A 20,082-nucleotide genomic window follows, 5' to 3' on the forward strand; every position below is an offset into this window, starting at 1 on the left:
CTAGCACGGTCTTGCTCTTTTAAAAGCGCACTGTATCTGCCGCATAACCAACGTTGTGTTCGTCATTAAAACCGGTTAGTTCTCTGAATAGTTATTGAACCACTGCAAGTGAGAGTACGTCTCTTGTCTCTTTGCCCGCAGGGACCTTTGTTAATGAGTGTCGGGACCGATACTTCTGGCTGACGACGAAAAGAAACTTCCTAATTGGAGGGAACTTTCGCTTCGATATCATTGGTAAATATGATTTGATCGGTAACAGGAACTTGTATTTGTAGGATGCCTCAACATACAATTAAGCCTTTTTTGTGTTTAGGTAACGACGGCATTCACCCTCTGGACGATAGATACGCCGCATCCTGTGGCTTTACCTACTCTGTTAATATCCCCGGCGACCTGATTCAGGGCTTCTTTCTTTGCTTGTCACGTCTCCAGCAATGTGAGTCCTGTGCGGTCACACTTCACACGGCCAGCTCCGTATGTATGCCAGCATTATTACAAGCGACAGTGTCGCCTTGTAAACTAATGGCTTTTCTCTCTTTTTAGAGTGATTCGGAGTTTAGCTTGAGGTTCCGTTTCGTTCGCATCGACCAGTTCAGCAGAGAGACTTACTACCCGTTCTCTATGACGTGCAGTACTACCAAGCAGTGGTACCCCCGCGAAATCGTCTGTGAAGAGAACTACATGGAGGTAAGACCTCTCCAGTCCTGGGTTTGACCTGTACTCCCACTAGCTATAATACATTGCCCACAATAATGCCTCACCCTTTGGTCCATTATCCTTCTGCAGATTCTTTTCTTTTTAAACTACCTTTTTGTGCCACTGTGGTACCAGTTAATAAAACAATACTCTAATTCAACCAATATTTCCCCATATCTTATTTTGTCAACATGTTGCAACTGAAACTGGTTTAGGACAGAATACCAAACACTAATTGAATTACAAGTATTGTAGAATTTATTTGGATTAGAAATCCAAATTGGTGTGCATTGCCTTTTTGCTTCCCATATTTGTGCATTTTATATTTACAGCATTAAACTGAAGGTGAATTATTGATTCTTTGTGCATTTGTTTGTTTCTCTAGTAACAATACACAATCTGGATGTGCAGTCCTCTACCAAACCCAGGCAACAACTGCAACCTGCCACTGTTGGTGTTGCTAAAATGCAGTGTCTGATTGTTTTACAGTTGTCCCTTGTACTCCTTCAGAAGCTTGTATCAAATTCTCAGTAGATTTCTTGCTGCATGGCTTAATTCTAGCTGGTTGTGACTTGAGCCCAGTACCTGTAACAGGGTTCCTCTTGGCTGATCTAGCCATCTACTTCTGTAAAGTGACGGGCTGCTAGATCGTCTTTAAGCTATAGGGAGGTCTGAACCTAAATGATTGTATAACGTTATCCCCTTGTCATCTTTAGATATCTGTAAGGAGAAATGTGCCAGTTATTGCTCAGGAGGGGATGGATACTGAAGACTGGCACGCTGCTCTCCCTGCAGTAAGTTTAAAAGCCACTCCTGTTTTGGTCTGAAGATGTTCATGCAGCATGGCAATTGTATAGGGTGCTTACAAGCTGCTATCCAGCTCGCAGTAGCATCTTGTTGGCTGCTGTGAGCAGGGCTATTGGCTTGTGTCTTTCTGCAACCTGTCCTATATTTCTAATTTAACAAAAGGTATAGCTCATCTTTTAATAACATGATGTCTGATGCTCATGCTGCCATATATATGAATGAGCATCAAATGTATCGCTCATATTGGGATAAAATGACATGTCTCTGTGCAGTGACTCTACTGTGCTGACCAACAATTGATATTTTACCATCTGAAGTTATGCTAGTCACAGGCTAGCGTGTGTGGCCACTGTTGGAAGCAGTACGCATGCTTTGCACCAGGTTTCGGATGTTGTCTTGTGGAATCCTGGCCCATTCCTCTTGTCATGCCTGGATAAGCATCTGCCTGTTCAGTGGTCTCCCGGGCCCTAGAAGCCACATGCCGCCCAAGTTCATCGCACAAATGTTTAATTGGGCTTGGGTCTGGGGAATAAGGCATGACTCTCCCATTGTGCAAGAAAGCTGTTGTGACATAAGCAACATGTGGCCATTCCTGCAAGACCATGCACGTTGGCCTATTAGGATGGGCTTGCAAGAAGGGCACCAAGTGAGGCCTTGGGACTTGATCAACGTATTGCTGTGGAGTCCTGTTTCCATCAATCCCTCACTAGCAGCGGAGTTCTGTAGCAACTAGACCATCACACTTGGACCTCCCCATCGATTGGTCTCTCGTGCACAACAGTGTCCTAATTAGGTGTATATTAAGTGCCTATGTTTCAGTCCTAGTTTGTCTTCTATGCAGGCTTGTGACTTGCTGCTACTCTATGCAAGTGTGAACTGTCTTAAGCTTCATAACTTGTCTAGCTAAAATCACTCCACACTTTCCCAGTCAACTTGGCTTCTTGCCTCCTACCCCAGTCCCATAAAACCAGACTAGCCCCTAGACCTTCTGACCAGCTGCTGTCTCTCCTGTGTTCCAGGCCCAGGAAGCTATCATGTCAGTGTGGCAGGTTGTGTTCCACAAGACCGGACAGCCAGCCAAATCCATGAATGCCTCCGTGGCCCAGTCTCGGGGCTACATGATCAACTCCACCTCCAGTAGGATCCTCTTCCGCTCGCCCTATAACATGCCGGAATCAGAAATGCTTACAGTAAGACCTCTCCAAAAGCACTATTAAAATATCGGGTTCTGTTTTTAGCAGAGTTCCATATTGCTCCATCGGTGTCTCCAAGCACACTTGTATTGCTTCTGTGCCTGAGTTCATGCTATGTTCTTCCAGGTTAATGGAATCCAAGTGGAAGCAATCCGGGCAACTGTCTTCTACAAGCAAAGGTGGATGCTGCTATTGGTGGACACTTCTGCTGCCTGTACCAAGAGTAAGATCTAAAGCTTGGCTATCTTGCCATGGTCCAGAGGCCATGTAAAACGACTGCCATGGTGTGGTCCTCTTTTTAACTGGACAATTACTAGTGCAGTTACTTCTACTAGGTTACAAAAGGAACATCTCTGCATGCTAGCACTACAGAATTCTACAAACAAGGGCCATGATCATGGCCATATTGATTGCCATCTGCTTGCACTTCCTTTTATACAGAAATTCCTAATGGATACAAGTTTTTAAATCCAACTGTCTTTTCCCTCCTAGATCTTGGCACTTTTGATGGTACACATTTGGCTTGGGTTGCACCCAGAGTCCTCACTCCACTGGTCCTGCATATAGAGAAGTTCCAGGACAAGGGTATTGCCATGGGTGTGGAGGGGAAGCTGCTTGACCTTGCCACTATCCGAAGACGGAACTATGAACTGAAAGTCAATGAGACTTTCATAGATATCTCTGTTCCTTATGGCGCGGAGGGTGGCTACCTGAAGGTAATGGGGGGGGGGGGGGTTTAGCTCTGGCGTTCCTTCACTGACAACCAGGCAGGTTCTGGATGTGTTGCAGACTCTCTCTACCCCCTAGATTGCGTGCCCTTGGTGTTTCTCTAGATGAGCACTTTGACAGTACACCTGCTTCTGATATCCCAGACAAGTTTAGCTGACCCTGAGTAAATCCTGGTTTTAATCTACACGTTGGCCAATGACCCTTCCTTTCCAGCCTTGGTTCTGCATGCTTTTAATGGAGTCCACCTCCTGCTTTACTCTTGTGACCATGCCCTTCTGTCTCTTCAGAGTCGTGTTATAAATAACCAGTACAACCGGATCTACGCCATTGACCTGTACCTTGAGCACCAGTGGGCAGATGACCAGTGGGAAGCGACCCAGCACCGTTCTTTCAAGCCAGTCCGCACCCCCTCTATTGCTGAGACCCCCTTTGTTGTCAACAGTGAGTACGCTGCCTGCTTTCCAGCATGGCATTTAATGGCCTTGCTGTGGTGCCAATGTGTAATGCAGTGGGGGACGTCCTGGACTAAAACACTAGCCCTGGCTTTAAATCTGTAATGCAAACCCTCCTCCATCTTAACCTCCTAAATGCCTGCGTTTGTAGATACCATCCCAGCAGAAAAGGTCTTCACAGTGACCCTTGGCATCTTCAACCCTGATGTTGAGCTGAAGAACTTCACCATCAATGGGGTTCCTCTGACCCTTCCTGAGGCCATCAACCAAGGCATTGTGCTAACTGAGGTCCAGCACCCCAATGGCACCAAGTCTTTTGTCCTGAAGGTCCCCTTCACCCACCCACTCATCCCACAAAAGGTAGGGATGAAAGCATGCCTATATGTTGATGGAACTCAAAGCTTAAGACCCAAGCTGTACCGGTCTATTCTCCAGTACAGTTGCTGACTGTTACTGCTTCTTTACACCATTTGTTGTTCTCTGGCAGTATATTGGCAATGGTGTGAGGGAGTTCACCTTGAATATCAACTACACCTTGAACATCATCCCTGAGAATGCGCCTTATTTCCACCCTGCAACCATTGTGTGTCAGGTTAAGGATGTCGGTAAGTATTGGGGCTGGGAAGTGTCCCTGAGCACTGATTGATTTAGACCACGGGTGTCAAACTCTGTTCCTGGCGGGCTACAGTGTTTTCTGGCTTTCGTTCCCCCTGAGCTCTCAATTATTTATTTCTTAGCAGATGCCCTTATCCAGGGCGACTTACAATCGTAAGCAAATACATTTCTTGTGTTACAGTACAAGTAATACAATAAGAGCAAATTACTTAATGGGTCTAATGATGATTAACCGGACACATTCAACACTTCTCTTCAGGCCTCAATGCTTCATAGGTAGTGTACCTTGAATCCAGTGCATTTCTAAAACCATCCACTGTAAAAGACCTTAATGTTTGATAATTCAACAAATTATCTCAATTGTTAATTGAGAGTTTTGGCATGAAGACCCTGCGACCCTCGGGCTGGAGTTGACATCCCTGGACTAGACCAAGTCTCTCAACCAAAGGATTGGTGCACTGGTTGTGTGCCCACCCAGGGAATTCCATCATGAAGATGTCTCCCCTTTTTTTCAATTGAGCTAGTTTGCAAGCTCTTGAAAGCCTCCTGAAAAATGTTTGCTGCTAGCATGCTGTCATCTTTCTTGGGATTTGCATACACCTCCCACACTAACAGACATGCACCCCTATTGGCACTTGCTGTTTGAGAGAAATGATGTTCATTAAAGCACTGCTGCCCAAAGAAGACTGCCAGCACTCTGCTGAAGCTTGAACTGTCGACGCCTGACCATTACTGAAGGTGTGGTTGGTAGTTTTTTATTGGCATACACTTCAGGCTCTTGACTCTTCTTTCCTCCCCAGTACTTCCTGTGATCAAGGGCTCTTGTACTGAAAAGAGCCTAGTCTTTGAAGTGACGCGTGGGAACATGGACCACCTCTGGGCCATGTACATTGAGAAACACCAGCTTACCTCTGAGCTGGCGGCTCAACGGGGCTACATCCTCACCAACCAGACCAAGTTTATTCTAGAGGTGCCGCTCTTCAGTATCGGCTGCATCTATGAGGTACACATTTCTGGGGGCCATTAGGAATGTACTTGGCAGAGTCTCCCTAGAGGCTGAACTGGGTGTTTTGTAGGATTACATTCTCGTTCTGGGTTTGAGACTTTTTCTTTTCCTTTGTTTAGGTGTGTGAGCAAACCTGAGCCTTGTTAAATCTGTAGTTCTCCCTGCATGACTAGGTTGGAAAGCCTGCCCCTCTGTTGGTGTGCCATCAAACTGGGATGTTTTTTTTCCCCGTGTCGCTTGTCTCCCTCTTTTCCAGGATATCTCTCTCCGAGGCCTCTTTGTTCGAGTAGAACTGACCCTAATCGATATTGGGACACTCGTGGCAGTGCTGTCCGCTGTACAGCGCTGTCAATTTCCTACCAAGCAGCTGTTGGGTAAGTAGTTCCCCAAAGTGGGCTTGACTTTCTGTCTTGGTGCTCTGCACCTCCCTGCTTCCATGCCTTGCCATTTTCTACACGTGTTGACTAAGCAATCTCTAACATATGCTTTAGCCGTATACCTGACTCCTCCTTCTCCATTGCTATAGAGAGTATTCCACTGATCACATATTGCTTGCAACAATCCGTAGTGCCACTTGCCCAACTTCTAAATGGTCTGCGGTCAGGTCTCTATGCATATTGGTGAAGGCTTCTACCAGTACGTGCACCACAGTGTGATCCTTTAGTATTCGGCAGGCTTTGTTTGACCTGAAGCAAAATTAATTCTACAGGGTTCCGCAGCACTTTTGGCCATAGCTGTAGGTATCGTCTCGAGGCTACTTGGTACACGATTTGGTGTGGCAATCTTGAACTGGTTCATGCAGCAAGTTCTCATGGAATGCTTCAACTTCACCCCATTCTCTTCAGTGTGCATGCCTAATGGTGTGATGACGGTGGTGGCTGTCACCATGGAGCCCATACCAGTAGTGGAACCCAGCAAGACCACCCTGCTGGATAAGACCTGCAAACCCAAAGAGTTTGACTCAACCAGGGCTCTCTTCACCTTCACTGTCAACACGTGTGGGACCAGGAGCAAGGTGGGTTTCCCGCATGGTCGCATGGTGCTGTAGACTCGTGCAATAGCCCTTCATACAGGTCTTGTATTGGTGGACTGTACTAGATGCAATACGTATCCCTAAAAGTGCTGTGGACTAGCCTTGCATGTCTGCCCTAGTAAAGACTACAAGATTGCTTCCCCTTGAACTGTTTTTAAAATTGCATGTTTGACAAGTGACAACTCCTGTTTGTGTGTCTTTTTTTTAAATGTGCTATTGGCATACAGATTTCTTTCAAATGGGGCTGCTATTCTAATTTCTAGTAGTGGGTGGGGGTGCTTTGTACTAATGGCTTGATATGGCAATGTTTCAGATTGTGGAGAACTACCTGATCTATGAGAATGAGGTAGTGTATACCAGAGCTCTGTTCCCAGCCAATGCTCCAGTCATCACCAGGGACTCTGAATACAGGTGAGCATGAGGAGTCCTGCACTTCTAGAAGGCCTGAAATGGGCCTACACTGGCACCTCTTGATACTGACTTTTTAGACTTGGGGCATGCTGCCCAATAGATAATGGTATACTTCCTGTGAAGATTTGCCTCTGAAGGAACCATTTAACAAATTGCAAGTAGTGTACAGTAATGTGTTTCAACTGCATTTTAAAGACCTTGGTAGTCTTATCCAATACTACTGCAACGTGTCTCCCGTAGGCTGACCATCCGTTGCCGCTACCCCCTCAACGACACCATGAAATTGCTAGCTGAAAGGAAGGCTGTCCCTGCCCCCTACTCTAAAAAAAGTCTTGGATCCCTGGAGTTCTATCCTTACAGCTCTGAGCAGAGAGGTATGGCTTCTAGTGCCTAGTTTTAACTTGCCCGGTCCCGGGACAGTGTTGGTCAACTTTTATCCTGACTACCAGTATCGACCTACTACTATGACTCCATTTCTTGATTTCCCAGGCCCCAAAGCCAGAGACGTTCTGAATCTGAAGGCCCGTCTAGCAAGAGGTTGGTACCTGGTACACCCTTCATACCCACCTACCTTTTAATGGCCAGGTTCTGTAGTCTTTCATCCATAACCCACCAGGAATGGTGGCTGTACACATAATGCGCTTTAAAAGCATAGCAGTGATGGGCGCTCAGTCAACCTTTCTCCTTCCTGCCAGATGTGACCTTCTCCCAGTTCTATCGGGAGTTCCCAGTGTCCAAGTCTGGGCTGGAGCCCTTGTTCCTGGAGGTTGTGCTCCTCCACCACCAGAACCTGGCTGACCACCTCGTCCTGCGGGACTGCTGGGCCACAGAGACCCCTGAACTGGACGCCACCCCTCAATGGGACCTGGTCACTGACGGGTAAGGGGGTGGGGGTGACGAGAGTAAGCAGGCAGATGGTATTGAGCTGGAGTTTCATTGTCACTTATGCCAGCTTTTAGAATGTGTGCTTGGTAGAGGTCTAAACTTTTCTTGCTATGCTGTAGACTTGCATTGCATGATAACCTGGATGCCTAGATAGACGTGACCTGGCAAAGGCCTTTTCAGCATTGCAATGGGCTTTGGCTTCATGTACTTCTGCAATGAGTTGCATTTGCCTTGATTGGTGTTCATCTATATATGGTAAACACACACACCATGGCAGTTTCCCTCTGGTGGGAAGTGCATGTAGAACACACTTGGAAGTCTTTTGGAGGCTTCCTAATGTGCTAGGATTCAGTCGTTTCCTAAAATGACTACCTTTGTCCTGTACTTCACCCCTCGAGCTCCATGCCACGAAACCCAGTGTGCGATTGCCTCCAATGTCGTCTCCTCCTTTTCTGCAGCTGCCTGGTCAGTGGCGACTCCTACAAGACCCGGTTCCACCCAGTGTCTGCCAGCGCTCTCACCAAGAGCCCCCACCACCTCAAGAGGCTTGAGGTCCAGGCTCAGTCTGTTGCAAACCATGCCCTGTGGCAACAGGTTGGTAACTTTTTTCAGTGAGCTCAATCCGAGCCTTTTGATCTGCATTCTCACCCTCGGGTTAATACACGGCCATCTACTCTAGGTTTGGGGTGGGGGAGGAAAGCTCCCATGTCAAACGATAGTTTAAACCTCCATCTAGACCCTGAAGTAGCTCCCTATTTAAACTGGTGTGGAATGACTCCAAGGTCAGAAATGGGCAGTCCTGCTCTAGAAATGGCTTTCTATAGGCTGACATATTGGTTGGCTGTGTATGAGGCTGAACTAGGGCTCTAACACTGTCGTCTGACCTTTTTTGTGTTTTGCAGATGTACTTCCACTGTCTAGCTGTGGTTTGTGCTTCTGAGAAGGCAGGTGTCTGCAATGAGACCTGTATCGCTGGAGACAAGAGATCAGGTAGGGAGTAGTGGTTAGGGCTCTGGACTTTTGACCGGAGGGTTGTGGGTTCAATCCCCAGTGGGGGACACTGCTATTGTACCCTTGAGCAAGGTACTTTACCTAGATTGCTCCAGTAAAAACCAACTGTAAAAAATGGGTAATTGTATGTGATATCTTGTAACAATTGTAAGTTGCCCTGGATAAGGACGTCTGCTAAGAAATAAATAGGCAGGGTGTATCTGACCTCTCCTGCAGTGGATATATGATACCCATTTGTATGTTCTATCGACTCCCAATTGCTCCTTTTTGGATCTAACTCTTTTGGGGTATGTCTTCCAGCCCGCAGTGTTGAGCTGGCTGACTCTGTCAAAGGCTATATTTCTGCTGGACCAGTCCAAATTGTACCCGAGGGGGAAGTTGCCAGTGTTCAAGCAGCCGGTAAGCAGTAAAGCACCAAGACGCTAATCCCCTGCCTGCCCTGTAACTGTGTTCCTTTGCATGGTGATGAAGGTTAGGAAACTGCTGCCATTTTGGCTTTTGCATGGGAAGCTTTGTGTATTGCACCAAAGGGGAATCTGGCGCCAAAAGGGCACCTGCAGGGGCTGTAGTTTTTCTAGACCTCTTCTGTTGCAAGTTTTAGCCAAACAAATGCTTGTCCCAGGCACGCTACATAATGTAACCAGTAGCTGTGCTTTCAAATGAAGCCCTCCAGGCTAACTAGCTCTGCCTCTTCTACCCAACACTTGCATCTCTTCCCCCAGTGCACACATTGGGTATTGTGTAGCTTCCTCAGGGTCCTAATGCTTGCCATTGTCTACTTTTCAGGTGCGACTCCTCCTCTGGTCCCCTATATTCCAGTCTTGGGAGTTGCAGTGGGAGTCCTTCTACTTGCTGTTGTAGTGTTTGCTGCCAAAGCTATGAGATGTTGGGTTTCTGTTTAATAAAAATCTTTGAATGTGAAATTGTCTCGTGTGTGTGGCTAGCTTTCACATTTGCATCGGTCAATGGATCTGAATTAACTGGGGTATTGGATGGCTAAAATGATGCCTGCAGTCTTATTCAGCTAACCTTTGAATGTCCTTTTTCAATAACTCTTTCCCATGAGAGGATTCTGCTGTTGCCTCACTAAATGATGCTTTAAACCTTTTGGTTTTCAGCCATGAAGTGAAGAGGGTTTGCAGTAAAACTTGTGTGACCCAAGCATTGGTTGAGGGTGACAAGATCTCTATCGGTAACCTAGACCTTTTTTTACATGCCTGTACGCCTTTTGCCATTTCAAGGGAACGGTATCATAGTGTAATGATTTGGTCCAGTTTACCAGTGTTCACAGGCAAGCCACGTTTTTGCAGTTTATAAATTGAATCAGTTTTTATTCCCCCCCTCGCAATCCGTACTAACATGTACTCCTAGGAGGAAGCATTGCCTTCCTAGTTAGTGGAGAGGCAAGTTGTAACCTGTTTTTAGAGCTAGCACTGACTGCTGTTGTGCAAATAAGATTCAATTCCATGACAATCCCCTAGAGCAGTGCTTCTCAACCCTGGTCCTGGGGACCCACTGTCCTGGTGTGTCTTGTTCCAACCGAGCTCTCAAGTACTTAATTGAACCCTTAAGAGCTCGGTTGGAACCAAAACGACCAGGGTTTAGAACCACTGCCCTAGAGAAAAGGAGGGGAGGAAAGCCAATGTGTCTTGGGAACCTGCTACTAGGACTGCTGTAATGGTTAATTATTAGTTCAAATCCAGGGAGGGGCTGTGTATTTTGTCTATCCATTCTACGAGGAACTACCGTTCCTCTCAAATGTACAAGTTAGAAAAACTTGTTTGAAACTACCAAGCATCTCTGTATAGCGCAAAGAGTTTAGCTGTTTTTGCCATGTAGCAGCGGCAAAACTAAATGATTTAGAATTCCCATCTGTACCAGTATCAAAAGTCTGAAACTTCCTTACAGCAAATGTGGGGGGAATAAAACCGTACATGCCTCTTGTACACAATGCGATAGAAGTCGTCAAACTAAGGTAACATTGTTATTCTTCCTCTTCTGTCTACTTCTTAAGGGTGTGTAGCGACTTTTTCAAACAGAAAAGCTAAATAACTGATTCCACATGTTGATCAACGTCAAAATAAACCAGAGAATGCAAGCGCTTTGATATCCACACCATTTATATGAAACCATTTGTTTTAAAACGGCACATCGCAGAAAAAAATACGTGGTGTGAACTTGCAACATGACGTTCTTGACGAGCACACGACCTTGGCCCACTGCGCAGTTGTTGAAATGCGTTTTATTTTTTAAGCTTGCATCCGAGCCTGACCAGCTTTTGCTGAAAGTTCTGCGCGATTCTAGGAATGTTCGATTTCCTGTTTGAAAATTTCTAGTTTCCTGTTTGTTTGGTAGATACCACAGCATGGAATTGTACACGAGTGGCATGTAGCTTCCTTGTCTAAATCTCTGATAAATTGTAGTTCCTCGTTAAATTAAAGATAAAGGGATTTATTTGGTAGAAATAAACAATTTAAACAAATACATAGGAGGCATAAATACATTTAGAAATAATTTAAATAAATGTAGAAATGAATACATAAATGTATAAATAGCAAGCTAGAAAATTACGTCATATTAATTGATTTGGCTGATGCGTTTATCCATAGCAACTGACATTTATATACCTATATACAATATATAATATATATATATATATATACAGTGTGTGTGTGTGTGTATATATATATAACATTTCTATTGCAAGTTGCCTAAAATTAATAGCGCATCAAAGAAAGTCACCAAGGTTGAAACATTTAATGGTAGCTACTGAGTCAACATTTACATTGTAACGTTTAAAACAGTCTTCTAAAATGTAACAAACAAGGGTCATTTAAATGTGTTGGCTGAAAAAAGTAACAAGCAGACAAAACTGATTAAAACAAAACAAGTTTGAATGACAAATTCGGCAACATTGTCGAGTTTTGTAAACATTTAAAACTTAGGCTGTGTTCATACAGTAATTATACGGACTGTGTTGCATAGCGTTACGCTGACTTTGAAAAACAAAATGGTAAAACCAGGGTTAAGTGCAAGTGACAAAACCGAAACTCTGTGTTTTTCTTTACACCCACTAAATTACATATGACGTTTTAAACCACTTCGTGCTACTTAAAGTTTACAAACGAGAGGTGGTCATTTCAGCCCATCTTGCTCGTTTGGTTGTTAGTAGCTTAGTGAGCGAAACAACCTATACAAACTAATCTGAACAAGAAGAAAACATATGTGATTTTTTTTTTTTTAATCCGTCTAGCATGTTGTGCGCTCGCAAGCACGCTCACGCACAAAATGATCTGGCCCGTGAGCAGAAAAATTCCAGTTGAAACCAGTAGATCTTATCAATTGGTCTCAACTGGAATGAACTGGTCTGTACTACTCACCAGTAAACGTATCAATTGGTCTCAACTGGTATGAACTACTCACAAGTAGACCTTATCAATGGGTCTCAACTGGTATGAACTGGTCTACACTACTCTCCAGTAGATCTCTACTGGTCTATGGTATATTAGTCCATTTCATCAATGGGTCCCAACTGGTATGAACTCTCCTGCACTACTCAGCAGTATCTCTACTGGTGAGTAGTGCAGCAGTAGATCTCTCAAATAAAGAGAACACTATGTAACACAATTTTTGTTCCTGGGTAGTAAGTGTTATTTCCTAATTGCTTATACCTCAAAAGTATAGAAAATGGCTATTCCCCACAAACTTTGCTTTTGTGACCAGGACAGTGATATTTTGAAATTTACCTATTTCCAATGAGAAAACGGGTGAATTTGTGTCTTTTTGTTCACATAAAGTCAGAAAAAAACAACATATGAATCCAAATTAACATGTATTTATACTAAAGTAATACAAAAATGACTACAAAAGATTTAGAAGTGAGTAGTTTTTCGAGATTTACGATTATACTGTAAATCACTTTCACGATTCAGCCCCCAAATATAGTCTCCCATCATGTTCTCGTTATACTGTCCTTCATTGACAGCTCATCCAGGAGCCTCAAAGCCGTGCTACTCCATAATGGTAACAAGTACCCGTCTCTTCCCCTGGCTCACTCGGTGCACCTCAAAGAGGATTACAACAGCATCAAGACCTTGCTGGACGCCTTGAAGTATCATGAGTATGGCTGGGACCCCCGGAAGGTGCTGATGCCACCACTGCACATCAAATTGGGCCTTATGAAACAATTTGTCAGAGCTCTAGATAAGGAGTCGGCAGCCTTCAAGTACCTTCAAGACTTCTTCCCTAAGCTGTCTGAGGCAAAGGTCAAAGCCGGTGTCTTCGTCAGACCACAGATAAAGAAGATCCTGGAGTGCAATGAATTCCCCAAGAAGCTCACTAGTAAGGAGAAAGCGGCTTGGAACAGCTTTGTCGCAGTGGTTCGGGGCTTCCTGGGCAATCACAAGGCCGAAAACTATGTGGAGCTGATTGAGACTCTGGTGAAGAACTACGGCACAATGGGCTGTAGGATGTCCCTCAAAGTCCATATCCTTGATGCTCATCTTGATAAATTCAAGGAGAACATGGGAGCGTACTCGCAGGAGCAAGGCGAGCGCTTCCACCAGGATATACTGGACTTTGAACGCCGCTACCAAGGACAGTATAACGGGAACATGATGGGAGACTACATTTGGGGGCTGATTCGTGAAAGTGATTTACAGTATAATCGTAAATCTCGAAAAACTACTCACTTCTAAATCTTTTGTAGTCATTTTTGTATTACTTTAGTATAAATACATGTTAATTTGGATTCATATGTTGTTTTTTTCTGACTTTATGTGAACGAAAAGACACACATTCGCCCGTTTTCTCATTGGAAATAGGTAAGTTTCAAAATATCACTGTCCTGGTCACAAAAGCAAAGTTTGTGGGGAATAATAGCCATTTTCTATACATTTGAGGCATCAGCTATTAGGAAATAACACTTACTACCCAGGAACAAAAAAAAAATAAATACATTTTGTTACACGGTGTAATTGCAAGCTACTGATAGTAGCTAATTATAGTAGTATGTGTCTGCATCCACAATAATAGGCTCCTATTTGAGTATAAATATCTTACTCGTGTAAGCTTTTATTCAAAATTCTAAATTATAGCAAAATAATGTATTAGAAATGAATACAGTGTCTTACCTTAGCTACCTCTTTTTCAATGGAAGTTTAAAAAGAAAAGGACACTTAATTTCTGATATTATATTTGTTTAATTATGTTAAGAACAATAAGAAAGTACAAAATCTAGTCATTCCATTAATATTTTATAAAAACTGGTCACAGTTAAAAATATGAAAAAACAAGTATATATTATTTTACAATTCATTTACAATGGACTGATGAACAGGTTGCAGAATTGCTGGGGTTTTTTTAACATATCACAATAACATTGCATAGAAAACATATTACAATTTAAAATGTACCTTTTCTCTTAGTCTATGAGAGGTTAAAATAACAAACAAGTAAAAAATATGTAAATAAAAAAATACCAAAACAAGGTTCTACCAAGGTTCTTTTTCTATCACAAAATGTAATGGTAACTAATGAAATCTTCAGTCTGGATACCTAAAGAAATAAATGACAGGGAGCGTCTTAATATATCAGGGTAAGTGTACCCCCACCAGCACTTATTATCAGAGCTGAGTGGTCCCATAACTTCACAGATATCTGTGAGCATCTAGTGGAATTGATTCCTTGACATTTCACAGCTGTATTCTCTAACACTGCACGATCTGTAAGTATTGAGACAGTGAAGTCAAAATTTGTATTTTTGCAGTATACTCAAGCAATTTGGATTTCAGATGAAAAGATGAATATGAGGCAAAAGTACAGAATGTCACCTTTTATTTCTGGGTATTTCTGTGCATATATGTTTTACCATTTTAGAATAATAACACTTAAAATAAAAGGTGACGTTCTGTACTTTTGCCTCATATTCATCTTTTCATTTCAAATCCAAATTGCTCCAGTATACAGAAAAAAATACCAATTCTGACTTCACTGTCCCAATACTTACGATGGGCACTGTATATATGGGCTTAATTGGAACACACATGGACGACATGTGTAAACTAGATTTGGTGGGCTTACAGAATACATTTACCCTACACTTTTTAGTCCCTCTCATATACATTTGGAAATTTGCAAATATATGCAGTCTGACCAAAACAAATGAAAATACATTTACATACAATATCCGTTGCACTCGGTACAAGAAGTCGTGCTCGTTTGTATTCTGAACACATTGTAATATGATACCGGCAATGTCTTGTCTTTGCTCTATATCAAACATTTTTAAAAATATAATAATCTCGTTTTCAATGGTGGCATTGCTTCTAGCAATTTTTATTATTTCTCCCATTCTTTGCCCTGTTACTTTCATACTTTTGCCCATTTACAACCATTCTGCTGTAAACAACCAAAGTCGACGGTATCTCTTTACCAGCTTCTCTGAATAGTGTCTGCTCTTCCTGTCCTAAACTACTTTGTACATAGCCTGGACCCAGTAGTGTTATTCCATTGCTTGTATCAGAAGCCTGAAGTTCTGGATAATCTGTTAATTTTGTGCAGAACTCAGCAATGCTTGTTTTAATATTGTGGATCTCTTTAAATAATGGAATTGCTTTGTAAAGCAGAAATTTGTTAACGACTTGTTTAGCTACACCTTTTGTACCTTTCACTAATTGTAATAATTTACCATTACCAGACTCAAAAACAAATGCTGAATGTGCCCACAGTGGACCCCAGAGTTTCACACTTTTTGCCAAATGAAGCAAAAGATGGACATTTGATGTCATGTTAGCTTCACCACATAATGATTGCAGCTTTACTACAAATTCGAGCAGGAGAATATCAGCATTATTCACATCTTGAGGTAAAATCGGAGATTGTAACGGAAGATAAATTGCTTCAACAAGAAGTGCAAAGTGCTTCAGATACCTCTCTGGCAGTATTCCTTTCAGACAGGGCAAACTATAAAATAGTAACCAATTTCTCCATTCAGATGCTTTCCAGTACTTTCGGTCTTTTATTGATCTTGGTAATCGTGCCATATTCTGCGGTGGTTTAATGCTAAGTAGTCTTGAATCTATGACAGCTAGACATGATGGTGAGCCTATATAACATTCTTCATTTGCATACTGAAGCCACAGCTCTGTAAGTTGCCGTGTAACACCCACGAGCACACAGTGCATGTAGTCTGGAGTAAAGCCCCAGACTATTCCAAATTAGGGAAGATTAATTAAAGGAGAAGGACCTTTAACTCTGTTGTATATAATCCTTTCTCTTAATGCAGTTTTCATGTCATTCAGCATTCCCCTGTCTGTCCTATCTGCATACTCTACTTCTGAAACTGGGTATTTGACCTGCCCTGAAACCAACATACCAGGGTGATAGCACCAGCTGCAACCAAAGTATCCATTGTACTGTGTAGAATTTTGCATGGCAGGTCTTGCTACAGAATCTACACAGCAACAAATACCTACAATTTTACTTGTTACTATGGTCTTGTCCTTTTTCCTCCATTTTACACCTAATTCTGTAAGCATTTTGGCCTCTTCTACAAAATGCCCAAGAAATATATCCATATTTGGATGCCCCTTGCCAAACCACAAACCTGCTAAAATCAAATGTTTACCCCTTTCACTGGGAGGTACTTCATTAATCATTATCTGAATAGGCCATATAGAGAAGGAAGATGAATTAAACACCGAACTGCCATCACAATTGAAATTGTACGAAAAGTTTTCTGGTTTACTTAAAATTTTTCCAGGCTGTGATATCTGCCTATAACATTCGCCATCATAAATGTCACATATAGACTCACGGTTAGTCATTTTTCTGGACATTCTATACGACAACACATCAGTACTCTCCAGCTTTTCTAGTAAACATTGAATCTGAGGAGCAAGTGGTACACTTATAAAGAAATTTCCTTCATCCAAGTTGTCTAAGTTACAAACACTGTGACACTGGGGGCATTTTTTCTCTTTTTCATCAAAACCCTTTTCCTACATATGTTTGACAAAATGTACAATAAAAATGAAATTTTGTCAACTCACATGATTTACTAAAAACCTTACTGAAAAGATGTTTCGTATCTGGGACAACTTCTCTCTCAAACAATTTGTTAATTATTTGAAGGAGATCCACTACAGCAACACCAGTAAGGGAGTGCCTCATGGCAAATGTCATAACCATTAAAAGTGCCTCTGCTTTTGTTGTAGAAACAAAATCGCACAGATTGAAATTCAGGTCTGGATTTGACCCCAACATATGTAAGGGATCATTTGAGAAACCAGGACCAGGACTTTCCACATTTACCGCTGTTCCAGATGACATGTGTTCTTGATCACTGTCTGGTTCATCAAACTCATCAGGAAGGTCTTGAATATTTACTTCATAAGCCAGTTCTTCACTGTTGTGGCTGTAAGTTATGTCTTCTGTTTTTGGATTTTTTTTTTTTGGGGGGGGAGGGGGAAGAACAGGATGTTATCACTAGAAAACATTACAGACAACTTGCAATCAATTTGAAATGTGAAATAAACTGCTACTCCTGTTTTATAACTCATGCAAAACTAATGAATGGATACTTACCAAAGGCACCTCTGATAAAGCAATATGATGTTTTCTTTCATGCAGCCACTGTGTTGAGCGCGGCCTGTAATCTTCTACTCCAGGTTCTAAATATCTTTTATATTTTGAAGGCCTTTCCATTTTTTAATTCTGCTGAAACATATACAATATTTTTGTTTACTTTCACTTAACAATTATGAATAACAAGAGAAAAAAAAACTATTAATTTATAATAAAAAATACTAAAAATATTACAAACAAAAGGGTATTAAGTTTTAATACACTATATACTTTGTTAAGTATTGTGATTAATTTTTGGTTTAACATACCTTTTGGAAGTTTCTCGAAACCGCTGGCTCCTCTTGTCTCTGTCGTCATTCCCCGTTGTCGGTTAATGGTTGTTACACGCGCGCTACTGATGCAGCTTTACAGTTGCAATAAAATTTGAACAGCTGCGCGAGAAGATTTGGAATTTTCAGACCGGTTCATCTTCGCTAAAGGCTAGAAGGTAAGTTATGTTACCTCTGTGTAATGGTATTTAAAAATAATGTAACTATTATTGTGAAAATTGTAATTTGACTTTTTTCTTGGTAATTTGGGGTGTTCGCTTTTGTCAGATACATTGAAGATGATGTACGTGCTGTCGTAGTCTTTTATTAGAGACTTCAATCCTGAAACGACTAAAGATTTTGACAGAAAGGAAATTTACCAGATTTACTGGACTGAAAGCCAACAAAAACTTCCAGAGGATAAGCATAAACTTAAGCAACATCTGGTTAGTTCTAATAACTATTATAAAGGACAAATTCTATTACTTGTCAGGTAAGGACGTTTTATCTTTTTTTATTTAGGGTGAATGGGACAACGAGGTTAAAAGTAAAAGTAGGCTAATAACATAATGACAACATAAAAAATAACTAGGATACTTGTGAAAAGAAAACACGTTTGGACAATTATTTTGATAAAGGATATTAATACAATTTCGAATGAATAACTTTTTGCAAAGATGGCATTCTATGTAAGAACTAGGCCATATTGAATTGTCTCATAAACATTTCCAGATGACGAGAAGGATTTAAAGAAACAAATTTCCAGTGGAAAACGAATCCATGTTCCCAAGGTTAACCATGATGAAGAAATCGAAGAAAATCAATGTTTTAAAAATCTGGATCTGGAAATCTCCGCAATGAAACATTCAATGGTAAGTATCTTAATATGTAAAAAAAAAAAAAAAAAAAAAAAACCATAAATAATAATAGTAATTAGAAACCCATATATTTATATTTGATCTGTAATGGTTTCTTGTATACTGTGCATTAGGTATTTATTATTTTATTTAATATGTGTTTTATCTGTAATGGTTTCTTGTAGGCGACAGTGCGTTTGTAAAACGCTGTGGTCCACTATGAAAGGCGCTCTATAAAATAAAGATCGATTGATATATTTCTAAATACATTTTAGCAGGAACAAAAAAGAAAAACCTTTCAGGCACAGAAGCAAACAATGTCGAAAATATTAGAAATAAAAAAGAAGACAAGGAAAAGAAATCCTCTATTCAGAGAAAAAGGATTATGTGGAGGAAATAGAATCCAGCAGCTCTGACGACTCGGACGTAGACCTTGTACCGTCCAAACTGTTTAAAGAAATGAAAGAAAAATATAATGCAACAGAAAAAAAACTATGAAATCCTAAAAAAACAAAAGAGGAATATGGACGAAGAAATGTCACTGTTGAGAAAAGAAAATCAAACGCTAAACGCGAAAACAGAACCCTGAGGGACCTCAACATTAAGTTGCAGAGCAACTTGCTTAGCAGATTTCCAAGAGGTAAGAGTTATATTTATGTTTACAGTTTAATTTATTTCATGTAACCCTCCTATTTTGCTCAGAATTTAAGTACATCTGTTATGTTTTGGGTCATTGACATGATGCCATTGCAAAGTAGCTTATTTTATATAGTTGTTCAACATACTCTCTCCAGTTACCCACCAAAACGTTTTAATATGTACTCTTATTAGTCATACTTGAGCACATCAATAAAAAAAAAATGTACTCTTTATACTGCTTGGCCTTCTTGTACTTATAAATGTGCTGGGGTGTATTTACATGTACTTGGCCCCAGGTTTGTTTTCTAGTAACATGTTTTGTTCATTGTTTTGTTTTTCCAGAGTCAGAGCCCACAACATCTGAAAAACCTATTGCTGTCCATGAATTTCCAGCTTCAAAGGAATCGCAATATATTCCTTTTGATTGCATTGATAGAAAAGTAAGCTAAGCTTTACACGATATCCAATTACATAGAAGAAAGGACAAGCTTGTTTCTAAGATACTGAGGCAATACTATAATTCAAAATTAAACCCTGTACCAAGACTATTTGATGAAGTTGTTTATATTATGTAACAATCTATTAATATTTAAATGTTAAAACTGATGTTCTTTTACAAAATATTGTCCCTCTCTATAATTGTGTTGAAGGTGTGTATTGGAGAGGGCATTTGGTTGCCAGAAGAAAAATGGATATGGATTTCCAAGGCAAGCAAAGATTCCATTTTTTGCAAAGAGCTTGCTGTAGCAGTCTGGGGTTCAGAAGAGCTAAAGGACAGGAGCACAGAGGGCAAAATCTGCAACAGATTTAAACAAATGAGAGCAGTTGCAAAACGACAGCAAAACCTGTAGAGC

The 20,082-nt window shown here is 41.4% G+C and overlaps 1 protein-coding gene across 1 annotated transcript; it reads left to right on the top strand.

The window, feature by feature from the left end:
• The first annotated feature begins 401 nt into the window (after positions 1-401).
• LOC131730509 (zona pellucida sperm-binding protein 2-like) lies at positions 402-9,761 on the top strand. The gene is made up of 20 exons (XM_059020562.1): positions 402-436; positions 544-687; positions 1,413-1,490; positions 2,523-2,693; positions 2,823-2,919; positions 3,189-3,412; positions 3,713-3,866; positions 4,029-4,237; positions 4,365-4,482; positions 5,293-5,495; positions 5,755-5,872; positions 6,344-6,513; positions 6,845-6,942; positions 7,183-7,316; positions 7,432-7,479; positions 7,638-7,821; positions 8,286-8,421; positions 8,730-8,817; positions 9,139-9,237; positions 9,625-9,761. Exons 2-20 carry the CDS (start codon positions 622-624, stop codon positions 9,738-9,740), a joined length of 2,511 nt encoding a protein of 836 aa, XP_058876545.1. The 5' UTR covers positions 402-436; positions 544-621; the 3' UTR covers positions 9,741-9,761.
• Positions 9,762-20,082: the final 10,321 nt, after the last annotated feature.

Source organism: Acipenser ruthenus, chromosome 3 (genome assembly GCF_902713425.1).
Source record: "Acipenser ruthenus chromosome 3, fAciRut3.2 maternal haplotype, whole genome shotgun sequence".
NCBI lineage: Eukaryota > Metazoa > Chordata > Actinopteri > Acipenseriformes > Acipenseridae > Acipenser > Acipenser ruthenus.